Below are 23,110 nucleotides of genomic sequence, written 5' to 3'. Positions count from 1 at the left end.
TGGTAGTAACTTTCTAGGGCGTTTTTAAAGTAGACTAAATTTGCTACAATAAGACAATAGAATTGTCTCTGTACATCTAATATTTTCCGAGATAAAGCCTTTTAAAATTTTATAATTTTACATCAGTTCTTAGCTATAATATAAGGGTTAGGTAGGTAATTTATATGGAATTCATCACCGCAACGTTCTACAAAATATTTATTTTCAAAAAAAATATTTTTTTTTTCAAAAAAGGCACTCATACATTTGAAAAAAAAAAATATTTTTTTTGAAATGTGATGTACAGAGACAATTCTATTGTCTTATTGTAGCAAATTTAGTCTACTTTAAAAACGCCCTAGGAAGTTACTACCAAAAACTAGTACTTAGGGTTATAATCGCCGAAATCTAAAAAAAAATGCGGTTTATTCGATTTTTGACAAAGTTGCGTTCGGCGCTCGAGGTCACAAACTTGGATTATTCATTGGGCCAACATCATAAACAAGCCTGCAAAAAATCAGAACTACCGGATTTGACGCAAAATAGCCAGGTTACAAAATTCGACAAAGTTACTGGATTACATTATCTTTACATATACTCCTTAACTGTGTTGCCAGTAAAATGAAACATTTCATTTTACTGGCAACACAGTGGTAGATTTGATGGAATTTATTTATGTTTTATGATATAACTGGAAAACAATACCCGTAGTGTATCAAGTTTTTCAGCAGCCTCAGCATCTTTACATATACTCCTAAGTTTAGAACAACTCTCTGTATGACTTTTGTAATAACTTGCACAGCAAAATTTAAGTTTACAAGGTACACACGTTCCATTCAATTTTTTAATACAATACGTACAGTCTTTCGAGTCAAAAATCGATGAACATTTTAAGCAATACTTGACGTTTTCATTCTCGGATACCTTTTTAAATGTAGGTTTGCATTTATCACAAGAAAGTGTCAAAAAATCTGCATCTCCATTCTGCGCCATTTCGTTTTTATTTATATCCGTTTCCTTTTTAATCTTTTTTGAATAGATTTTTTTGCACTTCTTAAAATAATCATTAAGTTTCGCGTCAACTATGTTCAGTATATTATCGTTTGGGATAGCTTTTTCATTATCGTTACTAGTATCCGTTGTATCACTAATTTCTTCAATTATTTTATAAACTGTTACATTATCAATATCATTAATCGCCTCTTTATCTGACGCAGTTGATTCATTATTATTGCATTTATTTGTCTCATTGTCTTGGCTAACCAATTTATTTTTCTCATCTTCATCTTCTAAAAGAAATCTTACGTTAGTATCAGATATGCTATCAATGTCTTTATTAGATGAAACAACACTTGATTTCGAACTTAAGCTATCTAAAGACTTTGGGGATGCTATATCTTCACTTAAGTTACACTTTTGTAGCGCTGGTAAGTTTTTTGGCACTTCTTCTTTTGAATTATCTGTATCTTTACTTGATTCTTTATTAGTATCACTAGTAATTGTTATTTCATTATCTTCCTTTTTAATTTCTTGTGCTGTATTTTCACATGGCTTCTCTAAAAAATCATCATCATCATCGTCTATAACTATCACATCATCGGCTATAGGAATATCCATATTTTCTAAATCTTTTAGCAATTCATCTTCATTCATACTGCTATTATGCAATATGAGTTCATCATCAGATTCAGACAATTTCATTTCTGTTTTTTCTCTATTTTTAGCCCCGTCTTTTTCACTTTCATTATTAGCCACATCTTCAATTTCATTATTAGCCATATCTCCTTGGAATTCATTATTAGCCACATTTTCTTCGAATTCATTATTAGACAAATCTTCAATTTCATTATTAGCCACATCTTCTTCAAATTCAATATTAGCCGCACCTTCACTTTCATTATTAGCCACATCTTCAATTTCATTGCTAGCCACATCTTCACTTTCATTAATAGACACAACTTCCTCAATTTCATTACTAGCCACATCTTTAAATTCATTATTAGCCACATCATCAATTTTATTACTTGCCACATCTTCAATTTCATTATTAGCCACACGTTTAATTTCATTACTAGCCACATCTTTATTAATCTCATTATTAGCACGATAATTTGAGCAAATGACCATAACGTCTTCATTGCTTGCTTTTGCCTTTTGCTTATTACTTTTATCTTTGATATTGCCCAGTAAATCTTCAAGTTTAGATCTCTTCTTAAGAAACTTATCGCTTTTAGCACTCAGATTAGGTATTGGGATAATTTTACCTGTATCGGTTTCAGCTTCATCTGCGTCCACTTCCATTGGTGCTGGGGTTGCTGGACGATCATTCGATTCAGTGACAGGAGGAGACCTGGTGTAAAGTGCTTCTGGAATAAAGAAATAAAGAATATTACTTTTACGTACTATAGTAAAGTATTACTATGTTTTGTTAATTATGTTATCTTATAACTTTAAACGAGCCATTCTTGTATATCTCTGTATGTCTGAGTACCCACAACACAAGCCTTCTTGAGCTTACTGTGGGACTTAGTCAATCTGTGTAAGAATTTCCTATAATATTTATTTATTTATTTATTTATTTGTATATTTATATACATAGTTCGGGGATCTCCGAAGCGGCTCTAACGATATCGATGAAATTTGCTATAAGGAATTATTGGGGGCGAAAAATCGATCTAGTTAGTCTTAATCTTGAAAAACGCGCATTTTTGAGTTTTTGTATGTTTTCCCAGCATAGCTCGGCCTCCCAGATATTATGCATAATGCGAGTATAGATTCCAAAATCACGAAATTCCCACATGGAAAAATTTCGGAAACTTCAAAGTGAAATCTTGTGAAAGTTTTTAATTTCTAGAAAAACTTTAAGCTTGTAATTGACACTTCACGACAATAAGCAGGTGTAGAGTCACAGACGAAACATCCTCCAGACTTAGCATAGTCGCGCTACCCCCTCTGCCACGCATACGGTAATTTTACTCCATGTTCGAGTCGAAAGTGTCTTTGTGTGACGTCCGTGTTTTTGAACGGACCAATCATGGCACGGGACTTCGCTCACCTCGTCCCGCGCACCCCCGCATTTTTGGCATCATCGGTTGCATGAAATAATTGCTCTAAACTCGATCTAGAGGATTCCTAGTGTATGTGTAGAGTTGTACCGTTTTCGAGAACGTTCTCCCTTTGGTATGGGAAATGTTTTCGGTCGGGAACATTCCCAGTAAATTGGAAACATTCCCACTAAGTTGGGAACATTTCCAGTAAATTGGGAACATTCTCGAGAACGGCACAACTATAAGCAGGTGCTGCGCCCTAGGGCTTGTGCACAAATCACGCGAGGTCCGATGGGGGAGGGGGGTATAAAGGAAACCTCACGTGTATTATTCTACAGTGAACGAAACTAAGAAAAAACCTACCACATAAGTAGATACTTTTTCTCGGTTTCTTTAAACATAGATCTTCACTCTGCACTTCAAAATAGAGAGTCTATTTGACGAAAATATAAAAATAAACACGATTTTCTATATACAAGACTATATATTTATCTTAAAATTAGGTCGAATGAAAAAAATACACGTGAGGTTGTGTGGGGGGAGGGGGGTAGCCAAAAACCTCACCAAATGTCACCAAGGGGGAGGGGGGGTCAAAAAGGGGGCCGAAAACACCTCGCGTGATTTGTGCACAACCCCCTAGTTATGTACGCCCGGTTGCGTGTCCTATCTTGTAACACCCGTGTGAAACTCTCTTAATATCGATAATTCACTACAATAAACAGGGTGTTCCTGTGCTGCCCTCTGCAGTTCAGAAATGCTGTCAAACGGCCAGCTGCTCCACTTAGTACGGTCATTATATCCAAAAAACCGACCCTACCCGTGAATAATTAGTTCTTGGATTTTTTTTCGTAGGTCCCTCGGGGGGGTCACTGGGAGTGTAAATTCAAAAAGTAGGCTGAATCAGGCTCCTGCGTATATTCCAAAAATGTATTTTTTCCAAAAAAACGGTTTTTCTTCAATAACTCGGCCATTTTTGATTTTACAGTAAAACCGTAAGGACAAAAACTGTAGGAAATTTGATTCTCTACAAGTTAGTCTAGTCGTTATATCCAAAAAACTGACCCTTCCGTGAATAATCAGTTCTTGGATTTTCTTTCGTACGTCCCTCGGGGGAATCACTGGGAGTGTAAATTCAAAAAGTAGACTGAATCAGGGTCCTGTGTATATTCGAAAAACGGTTTTTCTTGAATAACTCGGTCATTTTTGATTTTACAGTAAAACCGTGAGGACAAAAATTTTAGAAAATGTGATTCTCTACAAGTTTGGTCCTCACAATTTTTCTTCTAGGATCGATAGTTTGGAAATAAAATTTGAAAAAAGCGACAAATTCAAAATATTTTCAACATCTCGTTTATTTTGAACTTTACGACATAAATGAAGAGGACTAAACTTGTAGAGAATCAAATTCTGAACAATTTTGGTTCCCACCTTTTTTCCCCCAAAATCGATATTTTAGAAATTAAACCTGAAAAACGCGACAAATTCAAAATATTATCATTATCTCCTATGTTCCACGCTTTACGGCATAAATGAAGGGAAACAAAGTTGTAGAGAATCAAATTCTGAACAATATTTGTCCTCACGGTTTTACTGTAAAATCAAAAATGACCGGGTTATTCAAGAAAAACCGTTTTTCGAATATACACAGGACCCTGATTCAGTCTACTTTTTGAATTTACACTCCCAGTGATTCCCCCGAGGGACGTACAAAAAAAAATCCAAGAACTGATTATTCACGGGAAGGGTCGGTTTTTTGGATATAATGACTGGACTAACTTGTAGAGAATCAAATTTCCTACAATTTTTGTCCTTACGGTTTTACTGTAAAATCAAAAATGGCCGAGTTATTGAAGAAAAACCGTTTTTTTGGAAAAAAAAACAATTTTTCGAATATACGCAGGAGCCTGATTCAGCCTACTTTTTGAATTTACACTCCCAGTGACCCCCCCGAGGGACCTACGAAAAAAAAATCCAAGAACTAATTATTCACGAGTCAAAATCTATAATGACTGTACTACACTCTCCAGCCGCCATCTTGGCCAGGGTCACACGGTTCTATCATATCATCATCATACCACCTTATAACATAACATAAGTTATTATTATATTTTAAAATTGTTGTCATTATTTTTTTACGTAAATTGGAATAATTTAACATGTACAATATTAATTTATTATAATTTTGGTAATTAATTTTTATTATGTAATGCAGCGGTCGGCAACCTGCGGCCCGCCAACCTCTCGCTTGCGGCCCGCGAGCCTCCCTGGCTATTTTGAATGTAACACTGACGAACGACAAAATGTCTGCTAAAGTCACAAATAACACCAAAGTGCGGCCCGCGTCATCTTCGTTAACTACTATGTGGCCCTTGGCTGCTAAAAGGTTGCCGACCGCTGATGTAATGGATCCATGATTAATACCAAATAAAGATATATCTATCTATAGTTCATCAGGCCGGTTCTCCTACCACACCGCGTTGGGGCAGGTCAGGGTATCCATTCTGGCGAGGTTGCGGAAGAGTACTTCGGCGTTCCTGGGACCTCGCCGTATAGCAGCGAGGCGGCAACAGAGGGGTTTTAGTGGGTAAACCTGGGGTCTCATGAGCCCACAACAGGGAGTCCCATATAACCATCCCGGCCCGTCCCCGCGCCGGGGTGGTATGCGTAAAGCATTTCCCCTCTTAAAAAAAAAAAGGTCAGGGTATCCATCGCCCCGCGGGTTGCTCACCTTGTGGTTGTGAAGGGCTTAGTAACAATTTGCCAATTGGCAACATTTCCCACACTTTAGCAAGTTTTCACATTCCATCTAGCATCTGAATCCCTAATTAGATATGACAAAGGAGAATGTCTCGTCTGGGGTGTGAAACTCCTCCGTTCGGCTCAGCATTGCTCCGAGCAATTATTAGGGTTGACACAACTTGACGCCCCTTTGCGTGCATGACCACAGATAAGATGATGGCTTGAATTTTGACAACCCTAAATAGCCGAATAGTGCCATAAATTAGAAAGGGACAGCATGATTCGACCCTGAACTGCTATCAAACTTCGGTTTTGTAGGAAGAAGAGCAATCTATGTATTTATTCTGTCTCGTTACCTTCAATATAGTCTTCATCTGGCGGGTCCTCCCACCACACCGGGCTGGGGCAGGTCAGGATCTCCATCAGGTCCTCGTCCGTCAGCTGCTCGTCCATGATCTGGATGGCTTCTGCCATGCTCAGCTTCACACACTTCGCTGACAGCGTAGCGGAGTCTGTGTGTTCAGGCTGTGTTAAACCAGGTTTGTCGTAGGCTGAAATATGATATTTTATATTTAAAAGACAGAAAAATACCATAGGTTAGATAGTTTTCAATTAGGACCTTAAAGAATGTAATTAAACCAGCCGGTGTATTATGGATAACTTCATCCATCTTTATCCACATGATAAAATAACTGTCACTTTTTAACACCGTGGGATAAAAAGTGACGGACACCGTTTTATCACGCTGGCACATAGACAAGAACAACCATTATATCCATACAGGGACCAAATACCGGTATATTTTTCATACAAATTAACCGGTATTCAGTTTCGGTACCTTGGTTGTCTATGTATATTATTGCACTTAATTTAGCTAATCTGATCAATCATTACATTATCCTTACCTAAATACTATAATATAATATCAAATAAATAATGTGAAAGCTATGAGATATTTTGATTTTTAGGTTTCCGCACCCAAATGGTAAAATGGGACCCTATTACTAAGAATTCGCTGTCCGTCCGTCCATCTGTCATCAGGCTGTATCTCATGAACCGTGATAGTCAGACAGTTGAAATTTTCACAGATGATGTATTTCTATTGCCGCTATAACTATAACAACAAATAATAAAAAGTACGGAACCCTCGGTGGGCGAGTCCGACAGTGTGCCCTGGTTTCCCACGGGTTACACAAAACCTAAACAAATTATACACCTATACCTTCCTCAAGAATCACCCTATTGATAGGTGAAAACCGCAAGAAAATCAAACCGTTCAGTAGTTTTTGAGTTTATCGCGAACATACAGAAAGCCGCGGCAGGGTACTTCGTTTTATAACATGGCATAACAAACTTACCCTTAAGTGGAACTGCATACTTCCTCTTAACAGACCCAGCTATTTCCCCAACTACCTTCATATTTGGCTTTGGCTTTAAAACCACTTTATTAACCGTCAGCTTCCGTTTCCTCTTATTCGGATGGTACTCTTCATCTTGCGCAAGTAAAATCTCTTTACGCAGAACTTTTGACAGCTTAAAAGTCTTTTGCGGTAGATTCTGTATCTTTTGTACGCTTTGTAGCAATGATTGTTTAGCTTTGGGTGACTTCTTCTTTACCGGTGCAGTTTTGGTCAGGGTTTCCTTTGTCGGGCTTTTGAGAAGGTCAGTTATGTGTTTCATGCTCCGATCTTTGGTTCGTAGTTGGCGCTTCATCTGGGCTGACTTGTGGCGTGTCACCATCACCTCTTTTTTTGGTAGTTTTGGATCTTTGCCTGTGGTTTGACCTTTGGAAGACATGTTTACTCCTAGAACAGAAGGTCATACATTATTAACAAAAATAATGTTTATTATCTATGAAGAGCCTCACAATATGAGATTAGATAATATAATATTATTCATTCAGATAACTTATGATAAAACTGGGGTTTTTTTTAACTATACTTGAGGCAAATTAATATGTATGATGTATGTTTCAGCAGTTTTTTTGGGATTTTGGGTTTGGTCCCATTGTACATGATAAAACATAATACAGTTGCCATCAGATATATTGGAGCGGCCAAAGTGGTCACAAATATCTGAACAAAGCATAATACAGATATTTTTGAGCACCTTAGTTGCTCTGATATATGTAATGATGGCTGTACTGTATGGTTGTACCCTGTATACTGAAAAATGCTAATAGTACAATTATACAGATATTTAGATGGGAAACTGTATCAAATAAATCAATATACCTTTCTTTTCAATATATTGTAATGCCCAAGTGTTCACAATAATATAGACTTTTAAATTTAACCCTTGTCTAGCCTGTATATCATTAATTTACTATGTACTATGTCAAATTTCAATAGACATTCAGACCATTCAGTACTTATTGAAAACATTCAACACTCCATTCAATAATCATAGCTCTTACAACAGAGTACAAGTAAAAACCATGAGAGTAGTCACAACAAGAAATTATCTAAGTATGTTGGAACTATTAAATGAAATACCAATCAACTATGATGTTGTGATGATGTCATCTACCTACCTATAATTGCTAAACAAGCTACTTTTCAACACTTGAATTAAAACAATTTAATATATCTCCCTCAAATACCTATGCCAATATCAACAATCTTGGACCTTTTAACAGATTAAACTACAGACTTGAGCCATGCATGCCTGCAGCATGAGGTCTCAGAACAACATTGTTATGTTGTAACATTGTATTGTTATGTCAGGATAAGCCAGTTATCTAATACACAGCTTAAACCAAAGGCAACAAACAAACAATTGTTTAAACTGAGAGAAAAAGAGAAGTATTATTATATTTAAATTATATTCACTCAATGCAATAACAACTGCGGTAGGTAGTGCAAATTGGTCGATTGAACGTATCAACGCAGTAGGTACACAAAATCATGTAGTTTATACGCCTTTCCAAAAAACGCTGTCTCAGCACAAAATATAGGTTTATATAAACGTTTGTATGTATTTAAGTAGCAATTTAGGTCACTAAACCTGAAATTAGTGCGATAAAATTGTATAGTAGAAACAGAGTGTGATACTACATTTGGAAAACATATTTACCTGCAGTTCTAAACAGCAAAATCACTTCCGCGGCCAATTAATACATTAAGATAACAAATTAACATGAGACAACTTGGTAGTATTACACAAATTAATAAGGAAGAAGCCAAAGTTCGTCTCAAGACACTCTCGTAAAACAAAATCAGCTCGTAAAGGCAATGTACACGGAACGTCACGCTGGTTTCAGTTAGAACCGTGTCACTTTAAAGTTTCAAAGAATAACCTACAGGACGCAGTGGCCTTGTACTATATTACAATATCAATGAATGTAACCATCTGTAATCAATAAAAATAACAAGCAGGAGCTAATCTGATATCAATAAATTGAAAAATATAGCTTCTAGCATGGTAAATAGGCTGACTATAAGGTAGCAATAACTATCACGACACCCACGCTGAGCCTTACCTCTAAGCCTGTTGTAAATGTTTATATGAAAGAAATGTAGATACTATGTGTTTTGATAATTAATTTAATGAGCAATTGATAGACAACCTTACTACATCACATATTACCTAATTATGGATTATTCACAATATGTATTTTTTCTTACATGTACATGAGCTTTATAAAAAAGTATATTAGGCAAAGACGTTAATAATCTGCCGCTTTTAACTTCGTTTTTAAACTTGGCTCAAACGACCTAAAGAAAAAATGTCACTGGTCAGCAGGCCACTGTCAAAATTGCCTAAACGTCAAAAATGACTTGTTGAGCGACGAGAAATTCTTTTTTTGTTTTCCTTTTATTTTTCGTTTAATTTGTATATTTAAGTTCGTTTTACATTTATTTTTACGCAATGTTCAAGCAGAAAAACAAAGCCCTGCCAAGCATGACCAATAAAACCAGGAATCACTGTGAAATATGTGAACAAACTATAGTAGGTGGGCCGCGTAACTTCAAGGCACATTTATTTAAACACGGTGTTATTAAACCCCGGTTCGAGTGTAAGCACTGCCCTAGCCAGTTCTTCCGTTCTGACAAATTTAAACGCCATATGAAATCACATGATAGGAATCACTGTGAAATATGTGATAAAACTGTAATAGGTAGCACATATAAGTTTAACTCACATTTATATAAACACGGTGTTGTTAAATCTCGGTTCGAGTGTAAATACTGTTCTAAGCAGTTCTTCAGATCTGATACATTTGAACGCCACAAGAAATCGCATGAGGGGTCCCAAAAAAAATTTATCTGCGATTATTGTGGTCGAAGTTTTGTTGATAAACGAAATCTAATTTACCACTTCAAAGTCCACGATGACTCGTTCCACGGCCGGCAAGATATTCAGTTTAAATGTGACGCCTGCGGCGTTTTTTATTGTGAGAACAGGCTGCTACAACATCATATAAGAAGAAAGCATTTCAATTTACAAGTCAAAGAAGTACTGTACCATAAAAAGAACTTAAACGAGACATGGGTCGAAGCTGTAAATGACTCTAAAAACTATGTGAAGATGACTAAAGTTAATAACAATGTGATTACTATTAAAAAATGTGTGAAAGAAGAGCATTTACTTAACAAAGTGCAAACTCATGATTTAACACCATTATTGTATTCCGGCCGGCAATATGATAAAGGAAAATGTGATTATTGCAATAAAGAGATGTTAAAGAAAAGCCTGCGGCTGCATATACAAGAGAAACATTTAAATGTCCGTAAATTTAATTGTGAGACGTGCAAGAGGTCTTTTAAGCGACATTATCAGCTGGTGGATCACGAATGTGGAAAAATTAGGAGGCGGAAGAGGAGAAACAAAGACACGGGGAATAAAGATTGAGAAAAGTGACCTTCATCCATCTATTATAAGGACCAAAACATATAGTTGAATTCAATGTATATTTTAAAAATTTGGCATTCTTGGTCTAAAAAGGAATGACACCAGTGCCACCTGCCACCCCAGGCCATGGCTTTTGGCCCTAGGGTGAATATGTCCCTGGTTCAAGCAGGCGTGGCTCACTCCGCGATTTCGTCGCTTTGCTACAGGTAGCTAAAAGTACATCCGTTCCACACCAATTTTGGGGAAAGCCATAAGCCGCGCGTGGCGCTGTCGCCACCTAGCGGCCGTATCTGTGCTGATCGTAACAGACGCGTTTTGTTAGAGAGTGAGTCTTCTCTACCTAGTACAGTCACCTGCAATAATATGTTACACAACGAAGGCAGCAAAAATATCTGACACGATCTTATTTGTAGAGTCATAACAGCGTGTCACATATTTTTGCGGCCTTCAAAGAGTAACATATTATTGCAGGTGACTGTACTATTATTTATTCTGTGGTTCAAGCTACATTTGGTATGGTTTTAACACTTTCAGTGCCAAGAACCCGATAGTCAGAATTGGGATGGTTGTAATTGGGGCTCTTGGCACTGAAAGTGTTAAACCATGTAGACCTCATCAATGTTTGATGTCAGACCATCTTAAGGATGTCTTGCCATGCATGTATTTAAAATCGGTGGTAACTGGATCCAATAGATTTGTCATGTATAGTTATTAAAGAAAAGGTAAATGCTTGCCTACACTGTACATTCGCCATCAGATATAATGGAGCAGCCGAGGTACTCAAAAATATCTGAATACGCACCCTAGCGCCTAGACAACAGAGGTGAGTTCAGTTCTTTTTGAGCACCTTGACCGCTCCGATATATCTGATGGAGACTATACATGCATTTTATATATCGTCGGGTGACAAGCAAAAGTCACTAACTAACACGATTGAAATGATTGGACAATAAACCGTGTTACAAGTGTAATAAAGTGCATTATTACTTTAATTTTTTGATAGTACTTAGTGACTTTTGCTTGTCACCCGACGATATGGCCATTGTTAAAAAGGATTAGGAACAATTTTCTTGAATTTATCATTGTTTATGTTTATCATTGTTGTTGTTACTTCTATTGAAGAACAGATGTTGTGTTATAATACAATTTCATATCTTTATAAAGAAGCATAGCATGTGAAAACATAAAACGTAGAAGTGTTAATTTTTAGTTTATATTATATTACGCCAATAAAAATAAAAATTTACAGTATACATAGAAGTAATGCATGTTTAGATCAAGTCTTCCAAGTTTTATGTTGGACTATATGTGACGTTACCTATGAAAAGGGACCTTATTCTAGATGGCACTTACGCCATTATTAACGAAGCTCCAATATGAATACAATGCACTTTAATAATTTAGGATTGGTAATTATTTCATTATACCAGGCGTGGCTCACTCCGCGATTTCGTCGCTTTGCTACAGGTGGCTAAAAGTACATCCGTCCGACCCCAATTTTGGGGTTTGCCATAAGTCGCGCGTGGCGCTGTTTCCACCTAGCGGCCATATCTGTGCTGATCGTGACAGACGCGTTTTGTTAGAGAGTGAGTCTTCTGTACCTAGTACTATTATTTATTCTGTGATTATACTCAAGTCAAATGAGCCACCATGGTACCATTGATGCATATGACATTTCTTATGTACAAACAATTTTACAATATAACTTTGGCATAGTTACAGTGAACCAGTATGAACATATGTTTAAACCAAGTAATTTAGATCACTTTATTTGTGATTTAGTGCAAACAATACCTCTCCCTTTCTAAGGAAAGAGATGCAACATGAATACTATGCACAAAAAAGGTATTTAAATTAAATTTGTCAGCTTTTAAACTACATCAGTACATCACATGTGTATGTAGAGGTAGTTAAAAATGAAAATTATGTCAATTAGTACTTTTAGTTTAATTTTAAGTGCCTTGGACTCTGCATATATTTTTACAAGGAGGGGTAGAATATTTACATTATATTATATTGTATAATATATTTTATATTATTATAGGTACCGATATCATGCTTGACAACACAATTAGTGCCTTAATCTGTAGGTAACTGCATATCATGTCATGGATGTATACATTTTAGTTTTGACTACATATAGGTAGATAAGTAGATATATTAAGTTTTATCCAGCGAAATGCTATACATGGAAGTATTCTGTCCGCTCAATTATGACCCAACGCAAACTACCCCGCGATAGGCGGTACTTACAAACTGCTCGATTGGCAATCTCAGTACGACCGAGATGACAGTCAGTGACAAATGGCTAAATTGATTTATAAAAACAACGTTTTTTTGTAATTAAAAATATATTCATGTGTCGTGAAGTGGTGCAGAAGTTATTTTAGTTCATACCAAGGACAGTGGAATCACTTTTCACTTGTATAAACAGATAACTTCAGTAGAATTTGGAAAAATCATGACGATTTGTTTTCAATACTATCGTGCTAAGCTAAAACGTAACAACTGCATACGACTTTCATAACAACATACGACTTTTTAAATTGCGAGGATAATAGGGATGGGGTTATGCTAAATGAAGTAGACTATTTTATTAACTTGTGTTTGGTTTAGGTATTTTCTATATAATTATAAATGTAGTAATAAATTCCTTCTTACAGATTTGTATTTTCCTTTTTTATTTCATGAGATGGAGCTATAAAAAAACTACCTAGTTATTTCAAATTAATATTCAAATTTGGTATTGTCATTTTACATTACTTTCCATTCAGATTCCCACAAGATGCTATTCGCAGAGAACTATGGAAAAAAGCTGTCCAATTAGAGAGACATGAAATTGAGTGGATGCCTGGCAAGATATCTAGAATATGTTCTATTCATGAGATATAACCCGTGAGATAATCATACCCGGTCTCCTATTTGTAGATACATTTTTCCTATCATGCTTTCACTGAATTAATTTAACAAATACACACATTATCTGAAAATGTTGATCATTTGAATCCACCCTCTACTGTCACATTTATGTAGGTTCTCTCTCAAGCCATTTCCGTCAGTAGAAAAGAGCGGCAAACATATTAACTCACATTATAGACGGGTCTAACGCGAATTATATTCAATTACCTTGATTTACCGACGTAAATCAGTTTCGTTTCGTATAATGTGAGTTAATATGTGTTCAAAACGCGAAAGTTTAAAATATTATAAGAGCGGCAAATTTAGAAAATGTAAGCGCGCGAACGGCTGTGGTCCTATACAAAATTTTAATTTTGCACCTTTTTCTACTGACAAACTTGCTTGACCGGCTATATAGGTACATATAAAATATTCTGAACTGAAAGTGGGGATTTATTGTGACTCCGCCTGTTCAAATATTTTTGACCCGATTCGTGTACCCATGTAAATTTTGCAGACTGTATAGCCAGTCCTATTTCTAAGATCAAGTTCGCCATACATTTACTATGACGTACTTGATCTTAGAAAAACAGACAGACTATACCTGAACGTGACTTCGCACTGCCATGCAGATTGATAATAAAATATACAAAATACTTATTATAGCGGAATACATTTATACAACAATGATATATTTACTTATGTTGAGTTAGTCTGTCATGTCATAACAACATTTTAACTAGTTATCTTTTAATCTGCATTAAATTATTATACGTGAATTATTTGACTGGTTCTTCACTGTATGGCATAAATCTATCCCTGTCCAAGTCATATTCTAATCAAATATGAACCGCGAACTCTCAGCGGCCAGTACGTACAGCAAGAAGGTTATTAGCGGATTAATGTCGCTGATTGGTAGTTATTGACATTATATGCATTTCATCTACACTTAGCTATGTACCATTAGTGTAATAAAGATGACTATTATTTCGTTTACCAGCTTTGATTACAGGCTCTGTAAACGCGTCGTCTTATTTGAATGTAGGCGTAATTGTGTATGTGTGCTAATTTGGCCCGAGAATTTGAACGGTAATGTTCCTAAAGGCGGTATCCTTAGTTATATATGATCGCAGAGTTTTATCACATAGACTACTTGAGAAAGAAATATGTCTGTGAGTTTCAGTAGCGTTGTGAATAATTGAATATTTAAGTTTATGTTTATTCATTCTTATAAATGCATGGTAACTTCACAGTAATAAACAACAGTTTTAGGGTTATGCTATATTTCAATTAAAGATATAGAACTTTTTGGTTTATGTTTTATTATAGAAATGTTGCATGTTTGATACAGAAATCAAATACAATATCCTCCCAATGATTGTATTATTTGTATTGATATAAAATTGTGTATTGTATAGTCTGACTAACCAGTTTTATCAGTAGAAAGACGTAAAAATAAAATTTCCCATTGGTGAACTATTCTACGCGCCTAATTTTTTCAAATTTGCCCCCTATTATTACTGACAGAAATGGTTTGTCAGACTATCCTCCTAAGGCCCAGCCATACAAATGAAAAATGCAAAATTTGAACCTACACTGTAGCGAATAGAGTTGATTTTGCGTTGTTCAAAAACTGAACTAAACACAGCAAAAGCAACTCTGTTCCAATCGAATATGATTTAAATTTCATTGAACTGAATAAGTACTATAGGTAGGACCTTGGGCCTTAGGAGGCTATACTTAGATTATTCTTGGGGGAAAACAACAAAAGTATGGGAAAATTACAAAGTACACTTGTTATGTAAAATTTTCGTCGTTCAAATCACGGTAAAGTTCTTTTAAAAGTATTTGCTTGCACATCGGTGGATTGGGTGTGGTACTCTGACCTCTATCTAATGGTTGTTCATAGTTATAGTTATTGTATACTAATAAATCATTTTTATTGAACGCACCGTCATTTGATTTCAAGTTTTGGCGCGCATATTTGTTTTTTTTAGGCCTAGGGTTGTCACGTTTCTTTTTATTCGAATTTAAAAGGTTTAAAACTAAATGGTCCTCCTTTCTTGTAGCACTCAGAGTGTCAAAATTAAATATGCCGCAGTTATCGACGCACACGTATTTTTTCTTGTTCCTTTTCATGATTCTAGAATAAATTATGTTGTTTGTTGTATTCACAATTCTGAATACTATGCTTTCTGGGTTTACCTGAAAAAAGATAAACTTATAAAGTTATTAGATACAATTATGAAATTCAGGCTGCAGGCGCAGACGTATTATGGATGGTTTTGCCCCCAAATATCAAAATATAGAATTACTTACAGAATAAACAGTTGAAAATTCACACCTTTCCCGCGTTTGACAAATGGCGGGTAAAGTGCGTTCAGAAACGTTTTTCGAGTAATCCGCATTGACTACATATTTTGTAATCATTGGAACTCCACAACTAGATATTTCATTTAAGGGAATCGCGGCTGGGCAGGAGTTTGATCTCGCTTTATTTAACTGCCAAAAATGTGCCACACACAACTCCTTGTTATTTTTAAAGTAAAGTATTTCGTAGGAACATCGTGGCTGCTTATCCTCAATTACCTGTAAAAGATTTTTGAACGGTTATGTTATTAGTGATGTATATACCGTCAACGGGGTTGAATTGGGCCAAAATGTAAATGTGGTTTACCTACAATTTCTTAGAAAATACTTACACAAATACTATCATTAGATTAAAAGTAAAGTAGGTTGTGTTTGACACAATTTGTGTGAGTATTTTTCAAGAACTTGTTTATCCCTATTCACCCCGGTTGACGTTATACAATAGAAATGTATAAAAGTGTAGACTTGTCGAGATGTGCTTAAATTCCAAATATTATAAATGCATTATGACACCGAATAAAAATGTTATAAGTACCTAAATGTGTGTGTGAACCTAGCATATCAAGTGCTAGCATCTCAAACTTTTATGAGAGTTCTAGTAGCATCCCTAATAGTTCTACAGTTCTAGATGGTTTTTTTTAATAGTTCTGCTCATTTTCGCGAAAAAAATGAAATTTTAAAATGAGATGCTAACTTCACATTTTGACACTCCAGCATCCCAGCCATTACCCACTCCACAGCCTCGAAATAGCATTTAAATGAAAGATACTAACATTTCTAGACGATATATAATGAGTTCTAGTCAAAACTGTAAAAAAATTTTTTTCATATATGTATGGGACACGGACATGAAAAATAATTCTAGGTAAATTTTGATTAATGCTAAGTTTGAGCAAAAATCCGAGTTTTGACAACCAGCATCTCAGCAGTTCTGGATAGCGAGCTCCCACGTGCACAAGAATAACCACAGTTCTATCTTCTAGAAGGAAATTTGACATAGTTTTGATAGACTATGTCCGAAAATAGTCTCGAAATCGAGTAAATGCTAAGTTCTGAGCGTAGCATCCCAGCCAATGCAGGTCTGATACCCAGCATCTCAGCAATTCTGGATAGCCAGTTCCCTAGTGCACTAAAATAACCACAGTTCTATCTTCTAGAAGGAAATTTAGCAGATTTTTGGAGGATTATGTTTGAAATAGTGTCGAAATAGCCTGACAATAGCCTCGAAATCGAGTAAATGCTAAGTTCGGAGCTGGCATCCCAGCCAATGCGGGCTAGATACCTAGCATCTCAGCAGTTCTGGATAGTCAGCCCCCTAGAGCACTAGAATAACCACAGTTCTATCTTCTAGAAGGAAATTTGACAGAGTTTTGGAGGATTATGTTTGAAATAGTCTCGAAATCGAGAAATAGCTAAGTTCGGAGCTTAGCATCCCAGCCAATGCGGGCTGGATACCTAGCATCTCACCAGTTCTGGATAGCAAGCACCCTAAAGCATTAGAATACATGCCGTTCTATCTTCTAGAACGAAATTTGGCAAAGTTTTGAAAGATAGCCTTTCAAAACTCCAAAAAAGTATCAAAATCGAGGAATTGCTAAGTTCGGAACTTAGCATCCCAGTCAATGCAAGCCATACACCCAGCATCTCAGCAGTTCTGGATAGCCAACTCCCTAGAGCAATAGAAGAACCACAGTTCTATCTTCTAGAAGGAAATTTGACAGAGTTTCGATAGACTATGTCCGGGAATAGTATCGAAGTCTCGAAATCGACTAAATGCTAAGTTGTGAGCTTAGCATCCCAGCTAATGCAAGTCTGATACCCAGCATCTCAGCAGTTCTGGATAGCTAGCTCTCTATTGCTCTAGAAAAACTACAGTTCTATCTTCTAGAAGGAAATTTGACAGAGTTTTGATAGACTATGTCCGGAAATAGTATCAAAGTCTCGAAATCGACTAAATGCTAAGTTCTGAGCGTAGCATCCCAGCCAATGCAGGTCTGACACCCAGCATCTCAGCAGTTCTGGATAGCCAACTCCCTAGAGCACTAGAATAACCACAGTTCTATCTTCTAGAAGGAAATTTGACAGAGTTTCGATAGACTATGTCCGGAAATATTATCGAAGTCTCGAAATCGAAAAATAGCTTAGTTCTGAGCTAGCATCCCAGCCAATGCGGGTCAAACACCCAACATCTCAGCAGTACTGGATAGCCAGCTCCCTAGAGCACTAGAATATTCACAGTTCTATCTTCCAGAAGGAAATTTGACAGAGTTTTGATAGGCTATGTCCGAAAATAGTCTCGAAATCGAGTAAATGCTAAGTTCTGAGCTAGCATCCCAGCCAATGCGGGTCAAACACCCAGCATCTCAGCAGTTCTGGATAGCCAGCTTCCTGGAATACTAGAATAAACACAGTTCTATCTTCTAGAAGGAAACTTGACAGAGTTCTGATAGACTATGTCCGAAAATAGTATCGAAATCGACTAAATGCTAAGTTCTGAGCGTAGCATCCCAGCCAATGCAGGTCTGATACCCAGCATCTCAGCAATTCTGGATAGGCAGTTCCTTAGTGCACTAAAATAACCACAGTTCTATCTTCTAGAAGGAAATTTGGCAGAGTTTTGGAGGATTATGTTTGAAATAGTCTCGAAATCGAAAAATAGCTAAGTTCGGAGCTTAGCATCCCAGCCAATTCGGGCTGGATACCTAGCATCTCAGCAGTTCTGGATAGCAAGCACTCTAAAGCATTAGAATACATGCAGTTCTATCTTCTAGAACGAAAGTTGGCAAATTTTTGAAAGATAGTCTTTCAAAACTACAAAAAAGGATCGAAATCGAGGAGTTGCTATGTTCTGAGCTTGGCATCCCAGCCAATGCAGGTCTAATACCCAGCATCTCAGCATTTCTGGATAGCCAGCTCCCTAGAGCCCTAGAATAATCACAGTTCTATCTTCTAGAAATAAATTTGACGGAGTTTTGATAGACTATGTCCGAAAATAGTCTGAAAATCGAGTAAATGCTAAGTTCTGTGCGTAGCATCCCAGCCAATGCAAGTCTGATACCCAGCATCTCAGCCGTTCTGGATAGTCAGCTCCCTAGAGCACTAGAATAACCACAGTTCTATCTTCTAGAAGGAAATTGGACAGAGTTTTGATAGACTATGTCCGAAAATGGTATCGAAATTGAGTAAATGTTAAGTTCTGAGCTTAGCATCCCAGCCAATGCAGGTCTGATACCCAGCATCTCAGAAGTTCTGAATAGCTAAAACCCTAGTGCTCTAGAATAATTACAGTTCTATCTTCTAGAAGAAAATTTGACAGAGTTTTGATAGACTATCTTCGAAAATAGTCTCGAAATTGAGTAAATGCTAAGTTCTGAGCGTAGCATCCCAGCCAATGCAGGTCTGACACCCAGCATCTCAGCAGTTCTGGATAAGCAGCTCCCTAGTGTACTAGAATAACCACAGTTCTATCTTCTAGAACGAAATTTGGCAGAGTTTTGGAGGATTATGTTTGAAATAGTCTCGAATCTAGAATTAGCTAAGTTCGGAGCTTAGCAGCCCAGCCAATGCGGGCTAGATACCTAGCATCGCAGCAGTGCTGGATAGCAAGCACCCTAGTGAATTAGAATACATGCAGTTCTATCTTCTAGAATGAAATTTAGCAAAGTTTTGATAGACTATCTTCGAAAATAGTCTCGAAATTGAGTAAATGCTAAGTTCTGAACTTAGCATCCCAGCCAATGCAGGTCAGACACCCAGCATCTCAGCATTTCTGGATAGCCAACTCCCTAGAGCACTAGAATAACCACAGTTCTATCTTCTAGAAGGAAATTTGACAGAGTTTCGATAGACTATGTCCGGAAATAGTACCGAAGTCTCGAAATCGACTAAATGCTAAGTTGTGAGCTTAGCATCCCAGCTAATGCAAGTCTGATACCCAGCATCTCAGCAGTTCTGGATAGCTAGCTCTCTATTGCTCTAGAAAAACTACAGTTCTATCTTCTAGAAGGAAATTTGACAGAGTTTTGATAGACTATGTCCGGAAATAGTATCGAAGTCTCGAAATCGACTAAATGCTAAGTTCTGAGCGTAGCATCCCAGCCAATGCAGGTCTGATACCAAGCATCTCAGCAATTCTGGATAGGCAGTTCCTTAGTGCACTAAAATAACCACAGTTCTATCTTCTAGAAGGAAATTTGGCAGAGTTTTGGAGGATTATGTTTGAAATAGTCTCGAAATCGAGAAATAGCTAAGTTCGGAGCTTAGCATCCCAGCCAATTCGGGCTGGATACCTAGTATCTCAGCAGTTCTGGATAGCAAGCACTCTAAAGCATTAGAATACATGCAGTTCTATCTTCTAGAACGAAAGTTGGCAAATTTTTGAAAGATAGTCTTTCAAAACTACAAAAAAGGATCGAAATCGAGGAGTTGCTAAGTTCTGAGCTTGGCATCCCAGCCAATGCAGGTCTAATACCCAGCATCTCAGCATTTCTGGATAGCCAGCTCCCTAGAGCCCTAGAATAATCACAGTTCTATCTTCTAGAAATAAATTTGACGGAGTTTTGATAGACTATGTCCGAAAATAGTCTGTAAATCGAGTAAATGCTAAGTTCTGTGCATAGCATCCCAGCCAATGCAAGTCTGATACCCAGCATCTCAGCCGTTCTGGATAGTCAGCTCCCTAGAGCACTAGAATAACCACAGTTCTATAACACTTTAAACTCTCGCGTTTTGTACACATATCCACAGTTCCAACCACACCACCACACCACAACCACACCACCACCACACCACACCACAGTTCCACCACACCACCACACAGTATAACCACAGTTCTATCTTCTAGAAGGAAATTGGACAGAGTTTTGATAGACTATGTCCGAAAATGGTATCGAAATTGAGTAAATGTTAAGTTCTGAGCTTAGCATCCCAGCCAATGCAGGTCTGATACCCAGCATCTCAGAAGTTCTAAATAGCTAAAACCCTAGTGCTCTAGAATAATTACAGTTCTATCTTCTAGAAGGAAATTTGACAGAGTTTTGATAGACTATCTTCGAAAATGGTATCGAAATTGAGTAAATGTTAAGTTCTGAGCTTAGCATCCCAGCCAATGCAGGTCTGATACCCAGCATCTCAGAAGTTCTGAATAGCTAAAACCCTAGTGCTCTAGAATAATTACAGTTCTATCTTCTAGAAGAAAATTTGACAGAGTTTTGATAGACTATCTTCGAAAATAGTCTCGAAATTGAGTAAATGCTAAGTTCTGAGCGTAGCATCCCAGCCAATGCAGGTCTGACACCCAGCATCTCAGCAGTTCTGGATAAGCAGCTCCCTAGTGTACTAGAATAACCACAGTTCTATCTTCTAGAACGAAATTTGGCAGAGTTTTGGAGGATTATGTTTGAAATAGTCTCGAATCTAGAATTAGCTAAGTTCGGAGCTTAGCAGCCCAGCCAATGCGGGCTAGATACCTAGCATCGCAGCAGTGCTGGATAGCAAGCACCCTAGTGAATTAGAATACATGCAGTTCTATCTTCTAGAACGAAATTTAGCAAAGTTTTGAAAGATAGTCTTTCAAAACTCCGAAAAAACTATCGAAATAGAGGAATTGCTAAGTTCTGAACTTAGCATCCCAGCCAATGCAGGTCAGACACCCAGCATCTCAGCATTTCTGGATAGCCAACTCCCTAGAGCACTAGAATAACCACAGTTCTATCTTCTAGAAGGAAATTTGACAGAGTTTCGATAGACTATGTCCGGAAATAGTACCGAAGTCTCGAAATCGACTAAATGCTAAGTTGTGAGCTTAGCATCCCAGCTAATGCAAGTCTGATACCCAGCATCTCAGCAATTCTGGATAGGCAGTTCCTTAGTGCACTAAAATAACCACAGTTCTATCTTCTAGAAGGAAATTTGGCAGAGTTTTGGAGGATTATGTTTGAAATAGTCTCGAAATCGAGAAATAGCTAAGTTCGGAGCTTAGCATCCCAGCCAATTCGGGCTGGATACCTAGCATCTCAGCAGTTCTGGATAGCAAGCACTCTAAAGCATTAGAATACATGCAGTTCTATCTTCTAGAACGAAAGTTGGCAAATTTTTGAAAGATAGTCTTTCAAAACTACAAAAAAGGATCGAAATCGAGGAGTTGCTAAGTTCTGAGCTTGACATCCCAGCCAATGCAGGTCTAATACCCAGCATCTCAGCATTTCTGGATAGCCAGCTCCCTAGAGCCCTAGAATAATCACAGTTCTATCTTCTAGAAATAAATTTGACGGAGTTTTGATAGACTATGTCCGAAAATAGTCTGTAAATCGAGTAAATGCTAAGTTCTGTGCGTAGCATCCCAGCCAATGCAAGTCTGATACCCAGCATCTCAGCCGTTCTGGATAGTCAGCTCCCTAGAGCACTAGAATAACCACAGTTCTATCTTCTAGAAGGAAATTGGACAGAGTTTTGATAGACTATGTCCGAAAATGGTATCGAAATTGAGTAAATGTTAAGTTCTGAGCTTAGCATCCCAGCCAATGCAGGTCTGATACCCAGCATCTCAGAAGTTCTAAATAGCTAAAACCCTAGTGCTCTAGAATAATTACAGTTCTATCTTCTAGAAGGAAATTTGACAGAGTTTTGATAGACTATCTTCGAAAATAGTCTCGAAATTGAGTAAATGCTAAGTTCTGAGCGTAGCATCCCAGGCAATGCAGGTCTGACACCCAGCATCTCAGCAGTTCTGGATAAGCAGCTCCCTAGTGTACTAGAATAACCACAGTTCTATCTTCTAGAACGAAATTTGGCAGAGTTTTGGAGGATTATGTTTGAAATAGTCTCGAATCTAGAATTAGCTAAGTTCGGAGCTTAGCAGCCCAGCCAATGCGGGCTAGATACCTAGCATCGCAGCAGTGCTGGATAGCAAGCACCCTAGTGAATTAGAATACATGCAGTTCTATCTTCTAGAACGAAATTTAGCAAAGTTTTGAAAGATAGTCTTTCAAAACTCCGAAAAAAGTATCGAAATAGAGGAATTGCTAAGTTCTGAACTTAGCATCCCAGCCAATGCAGGTCAGACACCCAGCATCTCAGCATTTCTGGATAGCCAACTCCCTAGAGCACTAGAATAACCACAGTTCTATCTTCTAGAAGGAAATTTGACAGAGTTTCGATAGACTATGTCCGGAAATAGTACCGAAGTCTCGAAATCGACTAAATGCTAAGTTGTGAGCTTAGCA

General features: G+C 37.3%; 3 protein-coding genes across 4 annotated transcripts in view; 1 reads left to right on the top strand and 2 right to left on the bottom strand.

Annotated features, from left to right (window-relative positions):
• Positions 1-388: 388 nt before the first annotated feature.
• LOC134677362 (origin recognition complex subunit 1-like) lies at positions 389-9,053 on the bottom strand. 2 transcript variants are annotated; one of them, XM_063535797.1, is made up of 6 exons: positions 8,841-9,051; positions 7,124-7,570; positions 6,122-6,316; positions 2,037-2,345; positions 1,866-1,889; positions 390-1,736 (listed from the first exon to the last, which is right to left on the bottom strand). In XM_063535797.1, exons 2-6 carry the CDS (start codon positions 7,560-7,562, stop codon positions 649-651), a joined length of 2,055 nt encoding a protein of 684 aa, XP_063391867.1. In that variant the 5' UTR covers positions 7,563-7,570; positions 8,841-9,051; the 3' UTR covers positions 390-648. The 2 variants fall into 2 exon arrangements, with proteins under 2 accessions (XP_063391866.1, XP_063391867.1); XM_063535796.1 differs by having other exon boundaries at positions 389-1,889; positions 8,841-9,053.
• Positions 9,054-9,538: 485 nt separating this feature from the next.
• LOC134677569 (zinc finger imprinted 3-like) lies at positions 9,539-15,464 on the top strand. The gene has a single exon (XM_063536046.1). It carries the CDS (start codon positions 9,636-9,638, stop codon positions 10,617-10,619), a length of 984 nt encoding a protein of 327 aa, XP_063392116.1. The 5' UTR covers positions 9,539-9,635; the 3' UTR covers positions 10,620-15,464.
• Positions 15,315-23,110, bottom strand: part of LOC134677564 (uncharacterized) — a 27,534-nt gene continuing 19,738 nt past the window's right edge. Inside the window, exons 2-3 of the mRNA XM_063536039.1 lie at positions 15,837-16,106; positions 15,315-15,722 (exon numbers count right to left, since the gene is read on the bottom strand). Of these exons, the coding sequence (XP_063392109.1) occupies positions 15,315-15,722; positions 15,837-16,106 (678 nt within the window). The remainder of the gene's footprint in view (positions 15,723-15,836; positions 16,107-23,110) is intronic.

Source organism: Cydia fagiglandana, chromosome 26 (assembly GCF_963556715.1).
Source record: "Cydia fagiglandana chromosome 26, ilCydFagi1.1, whole genome shotgun sequence".
Classification (NCBI taxonomy): Eukaryota; Metazoa; Arthropoda; class Insecta; order Lepidoptera; family Tortricidae; genus Cydia; species Cydia fagiglandana.
The sequence above is the reverse complement of the archived record's forward strand: the minus strand, read 5'-3'. Positions and strand labels throughout refer to the sequence as shown.